This window comes from Excalfactoria chinensis, chromosome 6, assembly GCF_039878825.1.
Source record: "Excalfactoria chinensis isolate bCotChi1 chromosome 6, bCotChi1.hap2, whole genome shotgun sequence".
NCBI classification, from domain to species: Eukaryota; Metazoa; Chordata; class Aves; order Galliformes; family Phasianidae; genus Excalfactoria; species Excalfactoria chinensis.
Genome location: NC_092830.1, coordinates 30,878,285 through 30,899,989, shown reverse-complemented (window position 1 = coordinate 30,899,989; position 21,705 = coordinate 30,878,285). Strand labels below are relative to the sequence as shown.

At 37.4% G+C, this 21,705-nt stretch overlaps 1 protein-coding gene across 1 annotated transcript in view; it reads right to left on the bottom strand.

Annotated features, from left to right (window-relative positions):
• Positions 1-21,705, bottom strand: part of FHIP2A (FHF complex subunit HOOK interacting protein 2A) — a 29,451-nt gene that overhangs the window by 5,514 nt on the left and 2,232 nt on the right. Inside the window, exons 2-14 of the mRNA XM_072340295.1 lie at positions 17,778-17,856; positions 15,267-15,436; positions 13,190-13,294; positions 12,718-12,840; positions 8,233-8,526; positions 7,701-7,897; positions 6,402-6,516; positions 6,220-6,296; positions 5,922-6,114; positions 4,988-5,157; positions 3,986-4,126; positions 2,289-2,379; positions 560-703 (exon numbers count right to left, since the gene is read on the bottom strand). Of these exons, the coding sequence (XP_072196396.1) occupies positions 560-703; positions 2,289-2,379; positions 3,986-4,126; positions 4,988-5,157; positions 5,922-6,114; positions 6,220-6,296; positions 6,402-6,516; positions 7,701-7,897; positions 8,233-8,526; positions 12,718-12,840; positions 13,190-13,294; positions 15,267-15,436; positions 17,778-17,856 (1,899 nt within the window). The remainder of the gene's footprint in view (positions 1-559; positions 704-2,288; positions 2,380-3,985; positions 4,127-4,987; positions 5,158-5,921; positions 6,115-6,219; positions 6,297-6,401; positions 6,517-7,700; positions 7,898-8,232; positions 8,527-12,717; positions 12,841-13,189; positions 13,295-15,266; positions 15,437-17,777; positions 17,857-21,705) is intronic.

Sequence of the window (21,705 nt, the reverse complement as noted above, 5' to 3'; positions counted from 1 at the left end):
TTTCCTAACTACAGGAAAACATTATGAGTGATACAGCAAATTGTTCTCATCTTACGTGATGACTGAAATTCACCGAAATATGGCAGAAGGGAGATAGAAAGTATTTTATTTGCTGAAAAATTGAAAAATGTACAAGCTTTCCAAAATAATATGCTAGAAAATGAAAATTGAATCAGAGACATTAATACCTATGAGTTCCTAAGATACTGTCTCTGCCTCATCCATTACCATTAGGATATTCTTGTCTTACTCATCAATTTAAATGACATTTCAGTCACAACACTGGTCAAGAAAACATCTGGTCCACAAAAAGGTGGGTAGTGACGATAACGGCATGCTTAATGTAGAAGAAGGTTTTGTTCTGGATTTCAGAAGAAGAGAATACAGGTCACTACAACATCCTGCAATCTACCTGCAACTAAGATATGGGATTTTACACTATAATATCATACTGTAACAAACATCTGAATTATGGGAATCCACTAGACTTTATGAAGACTAGGCCACTTAGTAGCGATGAAAGCAACAAAATTGGAATTTATAGTCTGCTTTTTCTTACCTGATCAAGAATCCTGCCCATTCTGTCAAAGAGGACTTTCAAGAAGTGGCCTTCAAAAAATGATGCTTCTAAATTGCACTTTTCCAAAGACCTGGGAGATCCAGGCCACTCCCACCGTAAGCAGATGAGACAGTAATCCCGGAACTAAAAAAAAAAAAGTAGTGAGGAAAACACTCAAAACATCTATGGAAATTGTTTCATTTCCTTTTAACAGCATCTAATCCTTAAAACTGTAATCTGTAGTTATATGAGAAATGTAAGTCCAAAAAGAATAGTCATTCTAAAACAAACATGACCAGCTTCCATACAGGCACTTCATTTTCTTTTTAACATTCATGCTGCTGGGGTAGTTTAAAAAATAAAAAGCTAGAACTTCCAAAAATCATCTGAGACCAAACAAGGTAAGGCTACAAATACACATCTTGATCATTATGCACAGCTTATCTCAACATCCAACCCAGATTGCTTCCCAGTTCCCAGGACAGGGAAGGCACGTGGAAGTGCAGGTGATACAAATGCAATCTACTGCAGGCCTTCCTCATCCTTTTGTTTCCTACCACCCACAGTAGTTTTCTTCAGTTGCTTATCAGCTTCTGCCTCTATTTTGCTGTGAGCTGCCTGGTGTCTCACTCTCCTGGAATTATACCTTAAAGGAGCACCAATTATGAACCAAATTAAGGAAAGCATGAATAAACAGTAGCAAAAGTGAGGCGAAACAGACTTCACTGCGTGCAGCTTACATACTTGTGCAGGCCTCCAGTAACAGACATTGGGAAGCAGAAAGGCTATTTGGATGTAGTAACAGAAATAGGCAGTGCTATTCTTAGGGGGCAAATATTTTAAGAGTAGCCATATCACTGCCAGGAAGTGACAGAACGCAATTCTTCTCTCTAATAACTCCCAGAATACTCCTTTTCCCAAGGCATAAAAGAAGTACAAAGATGATATGTATTTTCTGGCATCTAAGAATAGAACATAGTGGAATTTTACGTCAACCTTTCTTTCCTTGTTCTCTATTTTCTATTCCCTTTTGTTTCAGTAGAGACTGCAGATAAAACAATACAATAAATAAAGAAATCCAAGCTTCTCATCCTAAACCGCTGATATCATAATTCAGAGATCATGGAGTTTTTAAAGTACCTACTAAATACAGCTCTCAGTTACTTTACTTCACACAAGCTGTAAATAAACAGTGACCTCTGACCGGGGACACTTCAGACTACATTTGTGAAAACAAAAGCTGCATTTATTTCAAATTAGTAAATCATAAAGATTTCCCTTCCTACCAGAACTATCAACTTGAAACCTGAATGCCTCAGGCTGTGCATTCCCTATGATGTTCCTTTATTTTTGAAGTCCCAGATTGCATAATTCCTATGCAGCATTTTAATTTCCCTTTAGTCCTTTCAAACAGCTTGGCAGGCAATTCTCCATGAGAATGCAGATAAATGCAAAAGCAAATTAAGAACCTATCTGCAGTTCAGATTTTCTCTCAGTGTATTTGTTATATGAATATTAATGCATTTAATGTCATCCGTTATTCCCGCTAGAGTAATACGAGGTGGATTCACCATCAAAAGAAATCTCTAAAGCTAAGATTTCATTAGAAAATAAAAATTGAATTTTCCCATCTTCCATTACTAAATGATGCATGTAGTAGGACTATTTACAGAACCTTTTGTATACCCACAACAGCATTTCAAATTCTCAAGGAATAAGGAAAACTTACTTGTCTGTGGGCATCTCTGAGGTAAGTATCATAACCCGTACCCTCCACGTGGTATGATGACTTAGCTTCATCGGGTACAAGACAGAGAAAACTAAAGAGACAAAGCAATGTTAATGAATACCTTTAATCCACAGTGAACAAGATCAATACCTTTTCATCATCTCTAACAGTGTACACAACACTGAGCTCTCTGGCCACTTAATCCAAGTGTAACTTTACATGAGGAACAGAGAATATAATATTTCTTTAAGTATTCCAATTACTGTTATATATACTTCAGAACTTTTCTGTGTAACACTAGAGGTAAAAACCTCAGTGCAACACCAGCACATTCTGAAAATGAACAGACAGAATGGAGATGAAAAGGAATAGTCATAATAAGCTCAAGCATTTGCTAAAGGTCAGTCTTCATATTACCAGAGCATATGGAAAATTCACTGGGGAATAAATGAATTGAAGGAGAATTACAGTTCAAATTTCTTAGCCTACTGCACAGACAGTTCTATTTCCCATAGTTTGTTGTGGCAATAAATATCTAAGAATGTACAGGAAAATTTGCATAACAAATGTCCTTATCAGGTATGTGGTAATTATGCCATACACCCTTATTACACCACCAATATCTGACCTAAGTAACTTCAGGAAATTCTAAATCTGATTGGAGAGGGAATGTCACTAAAGCCATTAAAAAACAAACAAACAAAAAAACCCCAACCAATTACTATTTCTGGACAGCAAAACATACTCAGTTTTTGGACCCTTTTTCCTCAAGCTCAGCTTTCTCCATACACCAAGAACTTCTGGAAATTCCTGAAGGATTTCTATGTAGAAATATGTAGTAGCTGAATTTTCATATGGTGTTCATCTTATGACACTGAAAATCCTAAAACATTTCTATTCAGTGATGGAAGTCACATTTCACAGGGTGAATTCAGGAAATTGTTGTTTTTATCTTCCTTTCAAATCATTTCCAGTGGAAACTAGATATAGCAGTACTGCAGGAAAGAAGGCATGAAGCAACTACTTCACTGCATGCTGCCTGTCCTTGGGCTGTTTGCTGCCTTTGGCTAACACCTTTGATTATTTCTGGATAAGTAGATAGGACAGCACTGAAATACCAGTGCTGCTTTGCTAAAGTGTATTAACAGAGCAAACAGCGTTTGTCCTAATATTAGTTGCTAATAGAATTACCATCACTAAGATGCTTAGAAGAGAATCTGTCCTCTTTGTGATATCCAATTTGCAGTATGTTTAGCATGCACAAAGGTATGTTACAGGTGACACAGATGCCCCCTGGTTTTCAGGGAACAGAAGGTTATCTCTAGCACAGCAATTCTTTTTATATAAGGAACTTTGGGAAGCAGAAGTTCACCACTCTCCGCCCCACTTCTTTTTTCTCTTTTAAGAAAAGAAAGCATTATATTAATGAGGCTTTTATTCAGAATTCCGAGTATTCAACTGGGCTATTAGCTGTAAAGCTTATCTATTCTTCATGTTTATGCTGAATTATTTGTACTTGTTGCAAAGCTCTAATCTTTCGGGAGTAGTTTTCTGATAAAATGCCACAATTTTCTTCTGTGGAGTCACTTTACCAGCTGGCACAGAACAACACCCATTACAGAGTACATTTGGTATGCACAGTGCATGCAGACACCCACACATTCAAAGATTTCCTTAAGTGTTTGTTTCAAACTTACCTATTTACAATTTTATGAACTTCAGTCTTCCCATCATTTTTTGAATGTTCCGGACTGACAGGTGGAGAAACAGTGAGCCACTCTTGAGCCCCAGTGTTATCTGGAGACAGATCAGTAAATAGCGGATCTTCCTCCAGGTCTCTGTGAGATTATATTAGACAAAAATATTCTTATTCACAGAATGTTACGGAAGGCAAGAAATTCTCTGGGCCAAAAGAAGTGCTTTTTGTTTTTCATCTTTGAACAGTTACAATATCATCCAGTATGCTGCCATATGCATAGCTTTTTACCACATTAACGTGCAGAAATGCCAATCTTTAAAACAAATTTTGCCGGATATGTATAAAGTAAAATAATAACAGAGTAGACAGTTTTTACTGGTACAAAAATCACTGCATTAAATCTCAAACTCTGTAGACAGATTTTTCATGTGAGAGATACTTATACTTGGGAAATCATCAGGTTATTTTAGATGACTCAGAAAAATCTAAATTAAGATGCGAAAATAGCTGGATGTGACTAGTCCTTATCCCTTCTCCATTAGGCAAAAAACGAATCACAACAGTTAGGTGGAGTATTTAAATAATTTTTACTTAAAGCATCCCCATCAAAAAATGATTAAAGAACATAAATGTAAACAGGAAACCGAAGTGACTGACTGACTTTAGGAGTAATCTCATTGAACACAGTGTGAATTCGCATGAGCTTAAGCTAAGTAGATGCCTAAGGAAATTGATAAATGAAAATCTTGCAGTGCCTAGTTCCGAAAAGAGGCTTCTGAGAATTTCAGCTGTTCTGACACTCTTCCAACAATTTACATCGGTCGGTGACGTAGCCATTTGTGCACCACCTCACATATTCTCATTATAGTTACAGCTGAATACACACAGAACACACAGTGTGCTCACTGTGCTCACTTTTCCTTCAACTACTAAAACCCCTGGTTTAAAAAAAAAAAATCTAATTTCACTGTTGCAAAAACATCTTAAAAAAGAAACTTACATTGCCCCTGCAATCTGCCCATTCTCTACCACATCTTTATCTTCTTGACACAGTGGCTTATATTCCATGTAATTTCTTTCTTCTAAATTTCTCAGAACCAAATTATAGAGGATGTGCTCATGAGGCTTTTGCAGAAGGTGCTCAAACATTCGCAGAGTCATTATGCTGATCTGCAACATAAAAAGTAAGAATTACATAAAGTGATGCACCGCTGTCCCAGTGCAGTTTGCCTTCCACCACTGTTCGTATAGGGAACATCAAACATATTTATTTGTATTGTGAAAGGAAGCAAAACTACAAATAAATAAATAAAGGAAACGGTCATGCTGAATGTGGTGTGTGGACTCCCCACCCCTGTTTATACATCTGACAAACAATATGTGCTTTGTTACTGTGCAAGTGAGGAAAAAAAAAGAAGCAGCTCCTAAAGGATAATTTTACCAAAATCGATTATTTTTAAAAGGTCTTTTGTATGTAAAGTGCTTAAAGTTACTCCATTGTTTTTTCATTGGCACTGTGTATATTCTCTGATTTCAGGTAGTTTATATGAAATGTAGTTTGTTTTTAACCATATCTTATGTGTCAATATGACAGAACTGACACAACACAGAAAATAAGTGATGCAATATATCATTAAACATAAACTAAAATGCAATTACAGAAAACAGTTTTGGGCAGTCTTACAGATTATCAAGCCTAAACAGATATGCATTGGAGACATGCAAATCATCTTTATTAATTGTTGCAATGTGTTAGCTAGAAGAAATAGCTGGGCCTTCACTTTCTGAAGGGAATTTGTAGGAGTGGTAGTCGGAACTCCTCCTCAGCAAAGTTAACTGACAGAAATACAAAAAGACCTCATGATGACATCTCTACAAGCTCTGTGCAGGATAGAGCTGCCAGCAGACGTTAGCATATCAATACCACTTCTTACCTCATCAGAAATGTGATCACAGTGTTCAATTAACCTGTGTCGTAATGGATGCCTGTTGATGTTTGGCAAAGTTTCTGGCTCTCTGTGTTCTCCAAGTACAAAATAAACTAATTCCTGCAGTAGGACATCTGAAGTTACTTGACGAACAATGCGATGCAATAACGCAGTTGAGGTGAGGATTCCAATTTCTGAGCTGAACAATAAATTCAATGTCAGATACGCACTGGATTTCAGCTGATAAAAAGAAATCACCTTGATTTAGACTTTGCTCTGCTGTGTACTGCAGGATGCTACTCACGTTTGCATCAGCTGGGGTTCCATAACATCAACGAAAAATCGTTCCCGCACAGTTTTTGCCATAGCAACAGCAGCAATCTGAAACAAAAATACAGGATGGCAGGTCTTAAACTCAAAAGCTAAGAAACAACTGGAACTTTTTATTTGCTGAATATATTTGTATCATCTGTAAACATTTCAAACCTTTTGTGCTTCTTTGATGAGCTGATCACAGTAGTCAAACCATGAAAGAAATGAAATCAACGCTCTTTTCCCTGGAAAAGCAGATGCATCTTCTTTGTGGCTATAGGAATCCAAACTAGAGCATGTATAGAAAATATTTATTTAGTCTACAAGCACTTCAAGAACACTGGACTCTATTCTCCTTGAACTTAATAGCATAATTAATGATGTACTAACAATGAAATGAATATTAAAATAGTTTTGCCTGTCACTACCAATCTGGAAGTTCTATCATTACATAGAAAAGCATTCAAAAGGATACACTGAATGTCCAGCAAAGAACTCTGAGTGCAAATACTAAGGTTAAGGATACCAATACTAAGGTTTAAGGATAGAAGGGAATATCGACCACCCAGTCTGCTCTCCCAGGAAACACAGACCACTAGCATCACTAACCCCTGTAGTCAGTCCATAAAATAAAGGTAATTGTTCTGTTCCATTCTGTAAGTGACCTCAATCAAATCCACCAAAACAACACAACCTATATCTGAACTAGGTGGTATCTTTTGTGGAAAAAAATCACATATTGCATTTAAAGGCTGTATGGAGCAATAAATTCACTATGTTCCATGGTAAAGCAGTTCAATAATTATTTATCCCACCATTCAAAGTTATCTTTTATTTCCTTCTAACTTCAAATTTCAACTAAGAAGTTAAAATACTCTTTTGCAAACACCCACTTTTTATCTGTGTACTAACTGATCATGAGTAATTCATAATAATAAAGGCAGAATTAGGATGAGCACTTAAATGTATTAAGAATATGACTAGCAGTTAGGCTAACAGCACGCATCCTTTCCTTCATGCTGTTATGCAATAATTCTTTCCTTCTTTTTCACTGTAAAGATTTTGCAATAAAAGCACTGTACCAAATTTACTCTTCCTGACCTCTGTTACACCGTATGAGGCTCACTGTGTACAGTGAAAAGTTTGAGTATGTTTCTTAAATCCTTGACATCTGAACAGGAAAACAATCTGTACCTGAGACTCCAGCTACAACACTATAAATTGCCAATGTAATTCAGTGGAAAACTTTCGCCCTTGAGGGATCTTTAGAAAGGATTGGCAGGAAAATCTAGTCTACAGGTACACTGCACATCTAAGGTGTTCCTGCTGTACCAAAGACAGTACCTAAACTCTGCTGTTTAGACTAGCATGCAGGTGTAAATATTTTATACATTTTATGTAACTACAGTAAATGAGCATCAGGAAGGGGTGTAAAGTCACCTCAGGTATTAAATACAACAAGAAAATTCTTACCCCCAGTTAATTGCCTCCACTGTTTCAATGTCTAAGGGATCCAGTGACTGAGGCAGGGCTCTGTAGAGGGTGGCCAGCCTGTCTGTCAACAGTTCACATAAACAAGTGCTTTGAGTCAGGCACTTGGCAGCTGCTGGTTCTGGCAAACTCACCAAAAGCATGAGCCCTTCACAAGCCTTCACAGCTATCCGGCCATCCTGGCAGAAGAGCATGGAAGAATTAATCAGGCAGTGAATGAATATCACTTGAAATCCAGAAGCAAACAACTCCCAAACAACAGTCCCTCCATTTCCCCACAGTTAATGAAAACATTTCTTTATTTCTTTTCCAGTCATTGAGATTTATTTCTTGTGAATTTCCAGTGAAAGGAAATAATCAATTTACAAAAAACAGGCACAAAAATCTTTGATTTGCTATTTATAATTAAAGTACAGACTATACAGAATATACGTAAGTTCATTTCCTCTACCTATTTCACACTGCATCCAAACGACTTCATTTTATCACACTGCACAAAATAAAAACCACTCACCGGACTTTTGGTGAGATTTAGTAGAGAATTCACTAAATTATAATCTTGATTTGGACAGACAGTGGAGGACTCAGGTGATGATGCGACATTTAGTTCATCCAGACTAAAAGACAGATCATCTGCCTGTTGAGGAAGCTCATCTTCCTTTTCCATGCGCTCAGCTCCAGCAGCTCCAGGCGTTTCTTCAGGCTGGATGGGCTGCCCCGTGTCTGTTCCCAATGTATCCTGGCCTTTTAGCACATCTTCTGTGATTACAATTGTTGATTCTTTGGAAGACATTGCTTTCAACTTATTCTGCAAAGCATTTTGTTGGAATTACACAGCTGAAAATGCAGTTCATCCTAAAGCACAAACCTACTACAGGGAAATTTTTTGCATCAGGGTTTGAGTAATACTTTACAAAGCTGGATACAGTAACCACATAGAATGTAATGGATTGCAACAGCAGATGAGTTTTTAAATCTAGAACATTTTTCAGTCCACTTAACTTTCTGTTACAGCTTTGTCCACTATTTAACATTTATCTTATTTCATTTTTATTTTCATTTCATTATACTGTTTCATTTAACTTTGAGGGCACCCTTTGACATTAGCACAGGCTACAGAATATCCCTTTCTAGACAAGGTGTCAATTTGATTTAATGTCTGAAACACTGTTTCTACCTGGAGAGGAACTCACTCCAAACTTGTTGAGATCATAGCTAAAAAAAAATAAACATCAAATATTTTGTGGCAATACTCTCATGTTGAAGAAAATGTTTAAAAGATAAAATGGACAGAAAATACTGTAAGCTGGCACTAGGTACAAGGTACTGTAACAGATCACAGTGAACCCTGTTAGATGCTATAAACTATCTCTACTTAACATGATGCTATAAATTCATCTCCCACACTAACAGAGGCATTTAAATTTGTGCTCTGAGAGGCCAGGAAGAAACTCACACCATAGCAAAAATGCAGTGCTTCTCTGTCAAAAGCACACGTGAACAATGCTTTATCAGAACTATAAATGAGACTTCAGCACAGGGCAATTTTTCAAGTCAGCAGTGAGTTTATTAATCCATAGGGTTTCTCTCCTCTAGGATAAAGCCAAAATTATTAGGAATACATCTCAAGCATTAACAATTTTAAAGAGTAACAATTTGGGGTTAATGGTTTTTAGTGCATACAAACCAGCAGGGACAGGCAACAAACTACAGCATTGCTGTGAATGCTTGTTCACTTGATGTGCATTCTGCATGCAGAATCTGTACTGAATGGTATGATAGACTGATATAACCACATCCCTGGAGAGGCAACCCGGTGGTAAAAGCAGCACACTGCATGCTATAAAAGAAGTAGGATGTGATTCTATGATTTTTGACTACAGAAGAGAAATGACTCCTTCAACAGATTTTACAACCATGTGAAAAGCATCAGGTGGCAAAGGACCTATTGATGGGTTTGTCTGAGCCATGTTAGTGTATCACTGCATCTTCTAAACTCTAACCAGTATCTCCCATATAAGTTATCAATCCATGGGAATACCTGGATGAGAACTACAATCCTTGCACATCAAGCAGAGCTGGACCCTAAAACAGCATTTAAAATCCTGGATTATATGCTACTGTTGGCACTTCCCAAGTAGTAGTCAGTGCTTTCAAAGATTATATAATGTTTTGTAAGGTATTTACTTTATCTTACAGCAACCTACTGCTTCAGGCACTGATGGGAGACCTAACACACATAAAATGTATAAATGCCCCCAGAAATTTATCTGTAGCTCATTACGTCTGCATTGGCAAATAACACAGAGCAGTCTGTACATCCAACAACACATCGGCAGAGCTTTTGCATGTGTTTAAGCTTCCTGTTTTCTAATCATGCAATTCTGCAGCTTAGCTGCTCACCTGCCTCCTGCAAAGGTGCAAAACAGGATCCTGAATGACCTAATAGAAAAGGTTACATAAAACATACACTCAGTGTTTTCTAGATAAAGTACTTTTCCAAGTGAACTCAGTATCAGCAGAGAGCAGACACCATACAAATACGCTTTTGTATTTTCCTAATATCTAACTATTGACTTCCAAAACCTGTGGTGAGTAATACTACATGACTCTTTAACTTCAGATAGACTTTAAAAGAATTCTATGGGAAAATCAGGTGTTATCATAGCTAAAATGAATGTCCCCTCAATTTATAGCAAAAAATATAAACCTGGTAATCTGTAATAATCAAAGTAGAAGTGAATAGAGAAAGCATTTTTCATTTTATAAAACAAAGGTGCAGCTCTTTAATAGGTACTACTTTAGAATAATTTGAGGTTTTAAAAGCAGAGATTTGAAAACAGAGAAACACGTTTCCCTTAGTACAGAACAGTGAGTTGCAATGTAATTCTTCTACTAAGGTGAGATGCGATGGGCCAACTTAGGAGGAAATTAAAGGGAAAAAACATGACAACGTGTTTAGCATATAATAACGGTTCAGACAGGGAAGGTAAGTCAAACATTCCTATGTATGTTCTTTCTCTCTGCATAAGAGCAGGGAAAGCAGTTTAAAAAATGGAATACAGTAAAGTAAAATAATACAAAAATACCACATGGATTTGAAAGGCTTTAAAACGAGGAATGCACTTTTTATTTCCACAACAAAAGTAACTTTTAAAGAGATATTTAAAGAGTATTTCAAAGTATCTTTAAAGAGATACTGTTATGCCAAATAGTCTTGTCAGTTATGCAACATAGGTGAAAGACTTTATTAAAATATAAACAGCTTTCTAACAGTGAAGTATTTAATATGGAATCATAAAAGGGAAATCCTAGGCTGACATAATCCTACAGAGGCTCATTGGAAAAAAATTACAGAAGGAAGTAAAACTTACTGACATACAGGTAGACTGTTTTGGAGAGATGTATCTGCTTTTCAGCTTAAACATTAGAGATCTGAGAGTTAAATGCCACACAGAATTCTGCAACTTTACCCTTTCATGCAATTGAAGGTCAGAAGCAGATACCAAGTCACTACAGCACCTCTAAGAGGCACAGACAAGAACAACCAGAATACTCTCTTCTAATAGAGGACAGTTCTGCAATCCAAATACCTTATCTGGAAAAAACTATGAAAAGTGAAGACATCTGTCTTCAGTTACAACATTCAGAATAATTCTGTAAAAGAAGTAAGAGTGACAAGGAATGCTCCTCAGCTTGCCTGATTTTCATACTCAGCATTTTATGAAACTGGGATCTCCATGAAGTTAGGAATCCCCTGGTTTTCCATGTCAAGATTTTTAAGATTATAATCTTGCTATATTCAAAAAGAACAGTAACTGATGCCTGACAAAATATTTGTGGTTTCTACAATTGCCGTTCTCTGATTTGACTTCAGGGCCACTACTTGAGCGGAGATGTTATTCAGAAGGTTTTAGTTTTTCTTTTCAACCACACAACTTATATAAATTGCATCAGAAACTATCCTGGTTTGAACTTCTACTTTATTCTGCATGTAATGTATCTAGTAGTTTGCTTCTAAAAGCCTCTAAATATTTAAACATGGAATCTTCAGCTCTTATACTACTTTTACTATTGTGAATAGAAGGGCAATTGAGACAGTTAAGGTAAAATTAAACTCAAGATGGATTCTACTAACTGACTTATAAGTGATATTCAAATACTTAATGGGAAAGAACACATTTGTTGCTTATCAGCCTCTGCTGCTAGAGATTGTTGTTTGGGGAAAACTTGTAAAACATTCCAAAGTATAGCATATCTACATCTTTACAGCTTTGTATAACACACTTAATAGATATTGCGCCATTGCAGCAAATATGAAAGTGGGAGAAGGAAGAACTTATAAATAAACATTAATAAATTAAACTTTTAAATGTTCTTTCTAAATGGGAATAGAGACTCTCTATAAATTCTTTGACCTCCCACTCTGGTTTCATCAATGCCACGTGTTAAGTTCCAAGACAGGAGTAAAGATATTTGGCTTTCTTACAGACAGAAAATAATGCCATATTGTGGACTGTGAGCTGGCACTGCAGCTAGACCATATGTGTCACTATCAAATAAGAGCCCAAGCCCACAGAACACTTAGGTTTCAGTGCCCTGTGCAATCTGTATCATAGCCCTCACTGGGCTGAAGACAAAACAACAAGAAAGTTCATGGCCTCCTCATAACATTCTACATTACAATCCCTATTAATCCCATGGATAACAAAACTTGATTTTGTAATTTGGAGAGTGCCCTCTAAAGGCTCAAAGGGAAAGAACATCAAGCAGGTATATGGGAATCCTGAATGAAATTTGAAGTAAAAATTATGGGACATATAAATTCTCTAGAAAGAAAAAGATTTAATATCACAGGGGAAAAAAAAAAAGCAACAATCACACACAGAATGAAAACTAAGCTATGAAGAACATGGTACCTCCTGTTCTCTACAAATTTTGTCCATGACCCACTCTTATATAAATACATGAGGAAAAACTCAAGATTTGTTTTACTCACCTCAAGGAAAAAGTTGACAAGGTATGGGTCCTGCTTCAGTTTTGCACACACTATACAAAGAAACTGAATTTCTTCATTTTCTGTTGGTGTTGCCAGAACTTCACCACACAGCCTGATCAGTTTCTGTCACATACAGAAAAATGAGCAATTAAGACAGGAAGGAAGCCACAGCTTTATTTAGGAGTAGTGGATGGGATTCTTTTTCCATACATATACTAGGATGGCGTGCAATTATTGAGTTGAATGTTTGCTCTGGATTTAAGACTGTTGTAAAGGTTTCTTCATTATTTATGACTTGTGCTGCAGTTGCAGTTCAAGAATCTAACTGGCAGTATGTTAAAACTGATCCTATAATTAAACAGTAGTTTATAACTTCCTCAAGAATAGAAAAAATAAAGACACCACTGGCTAAAACAAACTAAGAGAAACTTGCCATACAAAAACACAGTTTACTTGAAAATCTGAACAATACCTGCACCGGTCTATGCACATTTATGTGGGGAAGAAGAGGCTGCCGTATTCTTCCAAGAAGTTTTGTATAAAAAGCCAAAACTTGCTGTTTCATTCCTGGAGGACACTGGAACAAAAACAGACAAACACTAACACAAATGTAACAAGTGTGGAGAGAAACGCAGACACAAAACTGTCATTCAAAACCGCTAAGATCAAACAGGAATCATTTATCCATACTTCCAATTAACTGCTGTAGTGCAGACTTCCACAATCTTTCAAGGAAATATTCCCAATAACACAAAGGGAAATGAACTCTGAATGAATTGCCTACAGGTCAGATTTCTTTTAGGATACTGTGCCACAAAATCCAGCAATTCAAAGCATCAGTACATACAAATACACAGTGATAAAATACAAACATCTGAAAGGTTTTTTTAATTAATGAGTCATTAACCATAGACAGATAAAGCATTTATAAATGCACAGATGTTCCAGGACAAGAAAAAGCTGTTGCTTTCCCTGAGATTCAGCACAATATAAATCATAAGTGTCCACAGAACACCCATGTCCATGTTCTACTGCCTCCCATACATAATGTCACATGAAAGTACTTTCCTATCCCAATCAGAACTGATGGCATGTGGACCTGAACGTACCTTTGTTTCTGGCTAAATCCCCAAACTCTCACATGTCCTAATTTAATATAAAAAAAGCTGTTACTTCCATACATTAATTTTAATCTGCATAATTTCCATGACCTGGTTCATTATGCACACCCTTAACAACAGTTCTACTAATAGAAATTAGTGAATGGAGCATGTGGCAGCAGCCAAGAAGCCTAACCTGCTTCTCCTGCCAAGGTAATTATCCCTAGGTTATCAAACCCTAATTATCACTTATTCATCAAGCAATTTGTTACAGAGAATGACAAGTTTTGAACCATCAGGGCACATCAACAGCAACACAGTAAGTATTAGAGTATCAACCCACCAAGTGGCAAAGCATAAAGACAGGCTGTACAAGAATTGCTCGTACAGGCATATCTAAATGAGTGCAAAATTACTTCTCTCAGCTCTTAGAAACATGCTACAAATTACTTGCTTTCACATTCAACATTCTTTTCTTGATTTCATATGTTTGTAACTGCTAAATAAGCTGTATTTCTGAGCAATTCCGTATTTTCAACACATTGGTATCAGTCATCATAGCCGGGTTAAAGGACAAGGAGTGCAACAACACTAATTATAGAGACCTGGTTCTACAGAAGCAAGAAATATCCTAAGCTCAGACAGCTGGTAACCTGTATTGTCTACATACATAAAATTAAGTAGATTAAAAATGCCTGACAACTTGTAAAAGGTTTAGTGAAAATGAAACTGTGAAGAGTTCTATTCATCCTTCCAACAGGACACACCATGCTTTTCTAACGGCATCTGCACCATGATATAAGTAGTTCTAGTACAGTGGCTGTCAAGTTAATACACCCAGTGATTCATCCAATCCCATGTATCTCAGTTCCTAAGTCTGCACAGAAAGACATCAGCAAGAATGCACCAAGACCATGAAGTTAATTTCACGTGCCACAAAGCACATGTGAGAAAGACCAGACAGCATTGCCATAGGCTGGAATCATGTCAAAGATTCACATGCACAAGCTGTCTGAAGATCAGCTTAAGTCAATGGTTTCTGACAGAGTCTTTCTGAGCAGTAACTACTCACATTCAGAAAACTGAAACACGATACGTTATTTAACACAGCACTTTTTACCCAAGAATCTCCCAGTACTAACCAGAGAGATGGATAACTCTGTCTTGCATATGTCCTAAAACTTTTAGACTAACAAAAGCGTTTCCCTACTTCTAGTTTCACAGAGTGCAGAGTAATCGGTGTTCTGCCTTAGTCAGCATCTTACTGGTTGCCTCACTTTGATCACACTTGTAAAAGACTACTTATTATCTGTGATACATTGGTAACATAAGCAAGAAGCTATTTACTGCATCCTGCAGCATCCCACACTACCATCTATTGCAGATTTTCATTCCCTAACAGCCACAAGCCCATACAAAAAATAATCTGCTCTGCAGAGTGGTACATACATCAGCTTTTCCCAGTGTGTAAAGTGTCTCCAAAATCTTGTGATGTAGCAAATACTCCATACACGGCCCTGTTTCACCTGATTCCCTCTCATTTTCTTCCTGAACCAGAATATCCAGCATCTGTTCCAGGTGAGAAGGAATGTTGGTATCAGTCACAGGTGCTTTGTCATCTAAATAAGAGATATACAATCAGAAATGAAAAATATTAGTCTTGTTTTTCTTAAGTCCAGCCCTAAATTTAAGATTTAAAAATAAGACAATTTAATATTTTATTTTATATAAAAGTCACAAAACAGACAGTAGGAAGCAATCACATAATTTATATATGCATATGTGCAATCTAAGAGACAGACACCTTTAAAACATATATGAACACCTCCTGGACCAACTTTTGAAAATAAAGTGAAGGTTCTGGATGTTCAGTTTTAAGAAATCTTACCTAAACAGCAAAAAATTGCAGAACCCTGAAAAAAAAAGGTTTTTTGTTTGTTTGTTTTACCATTCCTTCAATTGAGTTTTCAGACCTGTAACTGAAAATGTAAACTGAAATATGCATTAGGCAGGTATTTAACCTTGCACTGGGATAAAGGCAAAATGTCAGATTTCAAAACATGTGCTAACCATGCAGTAAGGAAAACTTCTGCAGCCAGAAACCAAACTTAATAAGAGTGAGATTCAAGTCTCAATCTTTCAGTTAGCATCCATTCTGTCTCAAGAACATCCTGTTTGCACAGCATTCTGAAATTGAAAATTTTATCAAATTAACTAGCTGCTGACTAGTTCCTTTGATAACTAGATAAATGAAATGGCTTTTCCAGCAATAACAACAACAAAGCAAGCCCTGACTCTACATTGTTTATTCTTCATGAAATTTCAGGTTTGGCTCTTACACTTCCTGCATTAAGATAGCATTCTGTTATATTTTATAAAGGAAAGGCAGTGGGAGACAGCATTAACGTGCAGTAGAGCATATCCACATGTGCACAGATTTTGCTTCTATTTCTTTCTTTTTCAACTGAATTTTCCTTGAACAAATATCCCTCTGGGGAAATAGTTACTACTTTTTATGTGATCATCTAAAAATAACTGCCAGTTGCATGCAAATGGCAACAAGAACACAAAGGAAAACTGCCATATCAGAGTGATTCTGGTCTCCACTGCAACCTCTAATTATCCTACTGTTTGCTGCAGTTCCTTAGTGTTAATTCTGCTCCCACTGAAGAGCACAGAAATTTATCCACTGACTGAGAACTATTTTTCACAAGACTTTCGAAAGTCAGTGGGATAGGTCAGCTTTTATTTTATACTACATATTCACATCAGTTCTCCTCTACCACTCTCATTTCCACCTTAGGAAAGGTCACACGGCATTCCAAAAGATGAGTATGTAGAACAGGGGTCAAATTTCAGTTTGTAGGAATAACTATTGGCGTAAACAACATCATCCATCCAAGAAAGAAACACTAGTACAGATACTCTAACAGAAATGCAGAATTAATAATTTTGAGGAAAGCATGGTAGCATTCACTTTTTAAACTATTAAACTAGAAACAAAAATTGAAAACAGATGCGTTGCATAACTGCTGAAGGAAACAAAAAAGGTTAAGAGCAAACAACTGGAACCATAATTTCAGGAGAACACCGGTTTTTAAGAAGAGCAGAACTTTGTACACAGGTAGATAGTGACAGGACAAGGGGAAATGGTTTTAAACTGAGGGGAAGGAGATGGCGATCAGATGTCAGGGAAGTTTTGTACTGAGAGACTGAGTGGTGAGGTTCAGGCACAGGCTCAGAGAGGTTGTGGATGCCCCATTGCTGGTAGTGTTTAAAGCCAGGATGGATGGAGCTCTAGGCAACCTGATCTAATACTCAATCTAGCAGCCCTGCCTGTGGCAGGGGGGTCGGAACTTGAAGACCTTTGAGGGCCCTTCCAACTCAAGCCATTCTATGATTCAGTAATTCTATGAACAAGTTTTATTTAATTTTTTCTCTGAATCTGCTCACAAACTTACTTTCCAGAGCTATACTGTAAAGAACACTTCTCACTAAGATAATGCACTGAAGAAAAATATTACTGAGCACTCTGAACTCCAAAAAGCCTTGTAAAATGTATGACCACAAAACTGCTGTGCGAAGGTTGTTGTTAAAAGTCTTGGAAGAAAACGAAAATCCCTCACACCAAACAATAAAAAGGTTAAAAGCAGGTACTACATGCCTGTAGCTGTCTGTTTCAATTAAACTGAATACACAAAGGCAGAAATTGGGTCAGCCATGAAAAGGGACAATTCTCCACGCAATAGTCAGGAAATGACCTTTCTTCCACAGCTGCCCATGCCTGCATTTTTTGGGATGAAAAGCAGTGTATAATATCTCTAATAAATAATTATTATTGTTGGTGTTTTGATGAAATCCGTGACTCATTTTAGTGTTTCTTAATCTTTTTAACAACACTGAAATTGGGAGTTCTAGTTTTCAGATAAAGATGTAAAAACAGAGCATTTTTTCTCTTACCTGAAGTCTCTATGTAGTAATGAGTGATTGCCTTCCAGTGGTAAACAAAATCTTCTTGTAATGGAAGGGAAGGTGCAAGCTACAGGAAAAGAAAAAAAAAATAGGTTAGGAATTAAATAAATGCATTTCGCAGAGATTCAACTGAATTTTATCATACACTTGGAATCAAACTGCTACAGACTGATGCTACTGCAGTTCTCACTCAGGGCTCCCACCTTTAACAGGGACTCCATGTAAGGAGCCCCATATCATACAGACTAGATGTGAACACCATTAACAATCTGTGATGTCACTATGACCAGACAATCTATCCAAAGCAACACAAGAAAAGTGGATCTGAGTTACTAAGAGCTCAGAATTTTGTAAAAGTCATGGTTTGGATTTTCTTAAAATCTTCTGTTGATGTCATCTTCCCTTCTTATAAGCTGTCCTCCTTCTTCCCTCTGCTCTTAAAAATACTGATTAGCTGCTTCCAATTAGTCCCAGCTTCTACACCTTATGACTTTTTGCACAATAAACCCACCCTTGAAAGCTTCTTTCTGTCTCTGTTCTGTCTCTTAACAAACATGTAACTTACTTCATTTCTGAAACAAAAAGAAGCTCCTTTTTTTTCTGAAGGAATTTATGAGCATGGCTGGCATGCAGGGAAAGGAACATGCTACAGAAGCAAAGCCATGGTGTGGGTTTACTCTCTAAAAAGCATCTCCAGTTTTCCGTATCAGTCTCTGCCTAGAATTTAATGGCATTTTACACTGGTAAAGACAAATCTGAGTATATGAATACTAAGTCTGATAAAAAAAAAGTAATGCTTCCTGACCCTTTGCACACAGGACTTTGAAATGCAAGAAGCAGTGGTGCTTGGTAACTATCTGCACTGTGGTGAAATGTGCCCTCACACATGGTAGCAGGCAATCAAATTTACATTGCTTATCCGTTCCCAGGGACTGATGAAGTCTTTTGCATTTCTACAGCCAGGCACTGAGAGCAGCACAGCAGCTGCCACAGTCTCTGCACACCTCACAGTGTACAAACCAGTCTGCTTTATCGTGAAGTTTACCATGATATTGAAAAGAAACTGAACAAACTGAAGACTGAACACAAGGTATTTTGTCTTACACCTCACACATCATAGCAACACAATGATCATTTTGCATAATAAAACTATGCAAAAAACTCAGCTTAGGATGATGAGCAGAGACCACTTTTGAGGAATGCCAAGCTTTCCAGACCATACTATTCCCAAAGTAACACACAATAACATTAAAGATGTATCCTTGTCTGATGCAATTTTCCTTTCCACTTCTAGCCTTGTCTGCTTCCAGATGAACTCAGTGCCTCTGAGTAGTGCCAGGGACAGTCTTTCACTTCTCAGCACTGTCAATAATTTATCCACAGAGAGCTCTCAGACATCCTCTCCTTCAACACCTTAAGGTCTGGATCTCAGAAAGAAAGAGGTAATTCAGGGACAGTTCCTGCCCTATTTAACTGAAGCACCTGGTGATGTCACAGACCCATGTCAGATTGAAGTGCACACACAAGCCAGCCACCGCACAGCCTGCATGCATAGCACCAGCTGCTGCAGGGATCCCCAATGCATATTGTGCCTGTTTCCTGCTAAGGAGTTTCCATTCTGATATGTGTTTGGTGTATAGGTGGCTAATATAAAGAAGTTAGCGAATATGATGGTAAATGTACAAAGGCTATATGCAAAGAAAAAACTCACCAGTATTTTCTTAGTTGTTCAGATACAAAGATAAGGTAAAGGCAAAAGACTATTATCTCACCTCACACACAAAGCCCAGTACTGGCAGCACTAGAAAAACGCAAGCACCCAAACACCTGGCTGATATACTTTAACTTTTCTTGGTCAGGTAAATCTAGGATGAAGTTGTAGGTTCTGATCCATGATGAATTAAATTATTTGCTACCAGCTGAGACTGAATATGTTACTTTGCCAATCTTAATAATCTCTTGCTAAAGTACAGGCACTTGCATGTAAGATATTGAAGCTAAACAAAATTCACTGTGAAGGCTTTTAATTACTGCTCTTTGTCTAATCAGGAATTACTTTAGAAGTAGTTATTTGTTGCAGATATATTAATGTAGTTACATTCTTATCAATTTTTAGCTATTGATTCCTAATCCCAGCGTAAAATCCCCTACTGTGGAAAAAAACATCTTAAAGACTGCAGTGTGGGTGTTGTTGGTATATCTAAACGGGCAGCACTCACTGAGCACTCCCAAAAAGCAGCCCATGAGAGCAGATGCCCATTAGCTATTCCATCTGGTGCCTGACTCCAGTGGACAAGCTTCCTGGGAGTGACTGAATGAGCGTTCTCATTGAGCAGCTAAACTTAGCACATGCTGCCCTGTCGTTCTAGTGACAATACGTTAGTCATGATCAATCCCTACTCCTTGCAGAGAAAGTGTTGTTCTCAGAACTGTGCAGCTCTGACCAGAGCTACAGCCTTCTGGTTACAAAATCTGTTCAAAACACAACTCTACTAAGCTCTCCAAAGTTTACAGAATTAGTGGTAATGCAGGAAAAAGCACAGTAAAGTCAAGAGCAAAGAAACCTATAAATATTCCGTACAATACTCTCAGTATCTTTGGGACAAGTTGGCAAAGATAAGAAAACGGTGAATGAAAGAATAACAGCTGCTGGCTGGTCAGAGAGGAGGCAAAGTGAAAGCAGAAGCTGGGTGAAAGAGAAGCAAAGGGAAGTGTGTGCTCACTTCCTCGACTGAAGCACAGAAAATACAGCAGTCACTCAATGTTTTGCCTCCATTTTCCTGCTTTACCATTCTGAATGTTTGCCCTGTGGGAAAAACTGAAAAAAAGACTAATGCTTGAGTGTTTATTTTATTTCTTCAGTTATGAATGCACAGAATTTCTAACGGTCACTGCTTTCAAATATAAAATTAAGACTGCAGATGCTTGCAAGCCATGCATTCAATTTTGCCATTACAATTTGTTAACAGTAGCACAGTATTAAAACAAGCAGCGATGTGACCTTATTATATCAAATAAAGCGTGTTCAAGAAAAATGAATCTTGTTCTGTGTAGTTACAGAGTTAATGATTTCGGAGCAGCAATCTGTAGCAGGTGACCAACAAAAACACCAAAATTATCCTGTTTGATAGAGAATTACAACATTTGAAACAATTAAAATCATAATGTTCCTGCTCAATGTGCACAGCTCCCACATATCCTCTCAATTTCACTATTAGCACAAAACACCTCATGAGTGCCCAACTCATACCAGGCGACCACTGAACAGACAAGGTATTTGCTTTCTGGAAACACAAGTGAAGAACATGAGATAAGAGAAAAAAAAGAAGCCTATCTTCCAGCTTTGTTATTGTACACCACAGTTTGTATCTTCCAGAGAATGCAGAATTTCTAGAATAATTCTGGGATAAAAGTGTACCAGTAATATAAAATTAATGGAAAACATCTTGGGCAGGAGGCATACAGAAACCACCAGAGATTCAGTAATGCTAACCCCACAAAGTAAGAGCATTTACATTCTGTTCTGCAGAACAAAGACTGCGGTCTCCTCCACCTCTCTTACCAACAAATCCAACCTACAGCTGCTGCCATCAGGACAGCGCCACAATGGTGGTTATTCATCCAGATGCTGCAGAAAAGCAAAACAAACACCTTAATAAAAAGCAACTGGTCTCTCACTTATGCCTCATCACAGTCCTGCCATGAAGGCAATCAATAAAAGAGCAGTACGCTCATAAGAAGCAAAAGGCAAATACTCCACGCTTATTACACTGCCAACCTTTGGAATGCCTTGTCATAGTTTGGAGAGATGACAAATTGAGGATAAGATAACAACTATTACCTAATAACATACAAACTGCTATTTAAACATGTCTAAAGTCAGTAAGCTCTGGACACTGAGGCAGGAGAGGAGCTT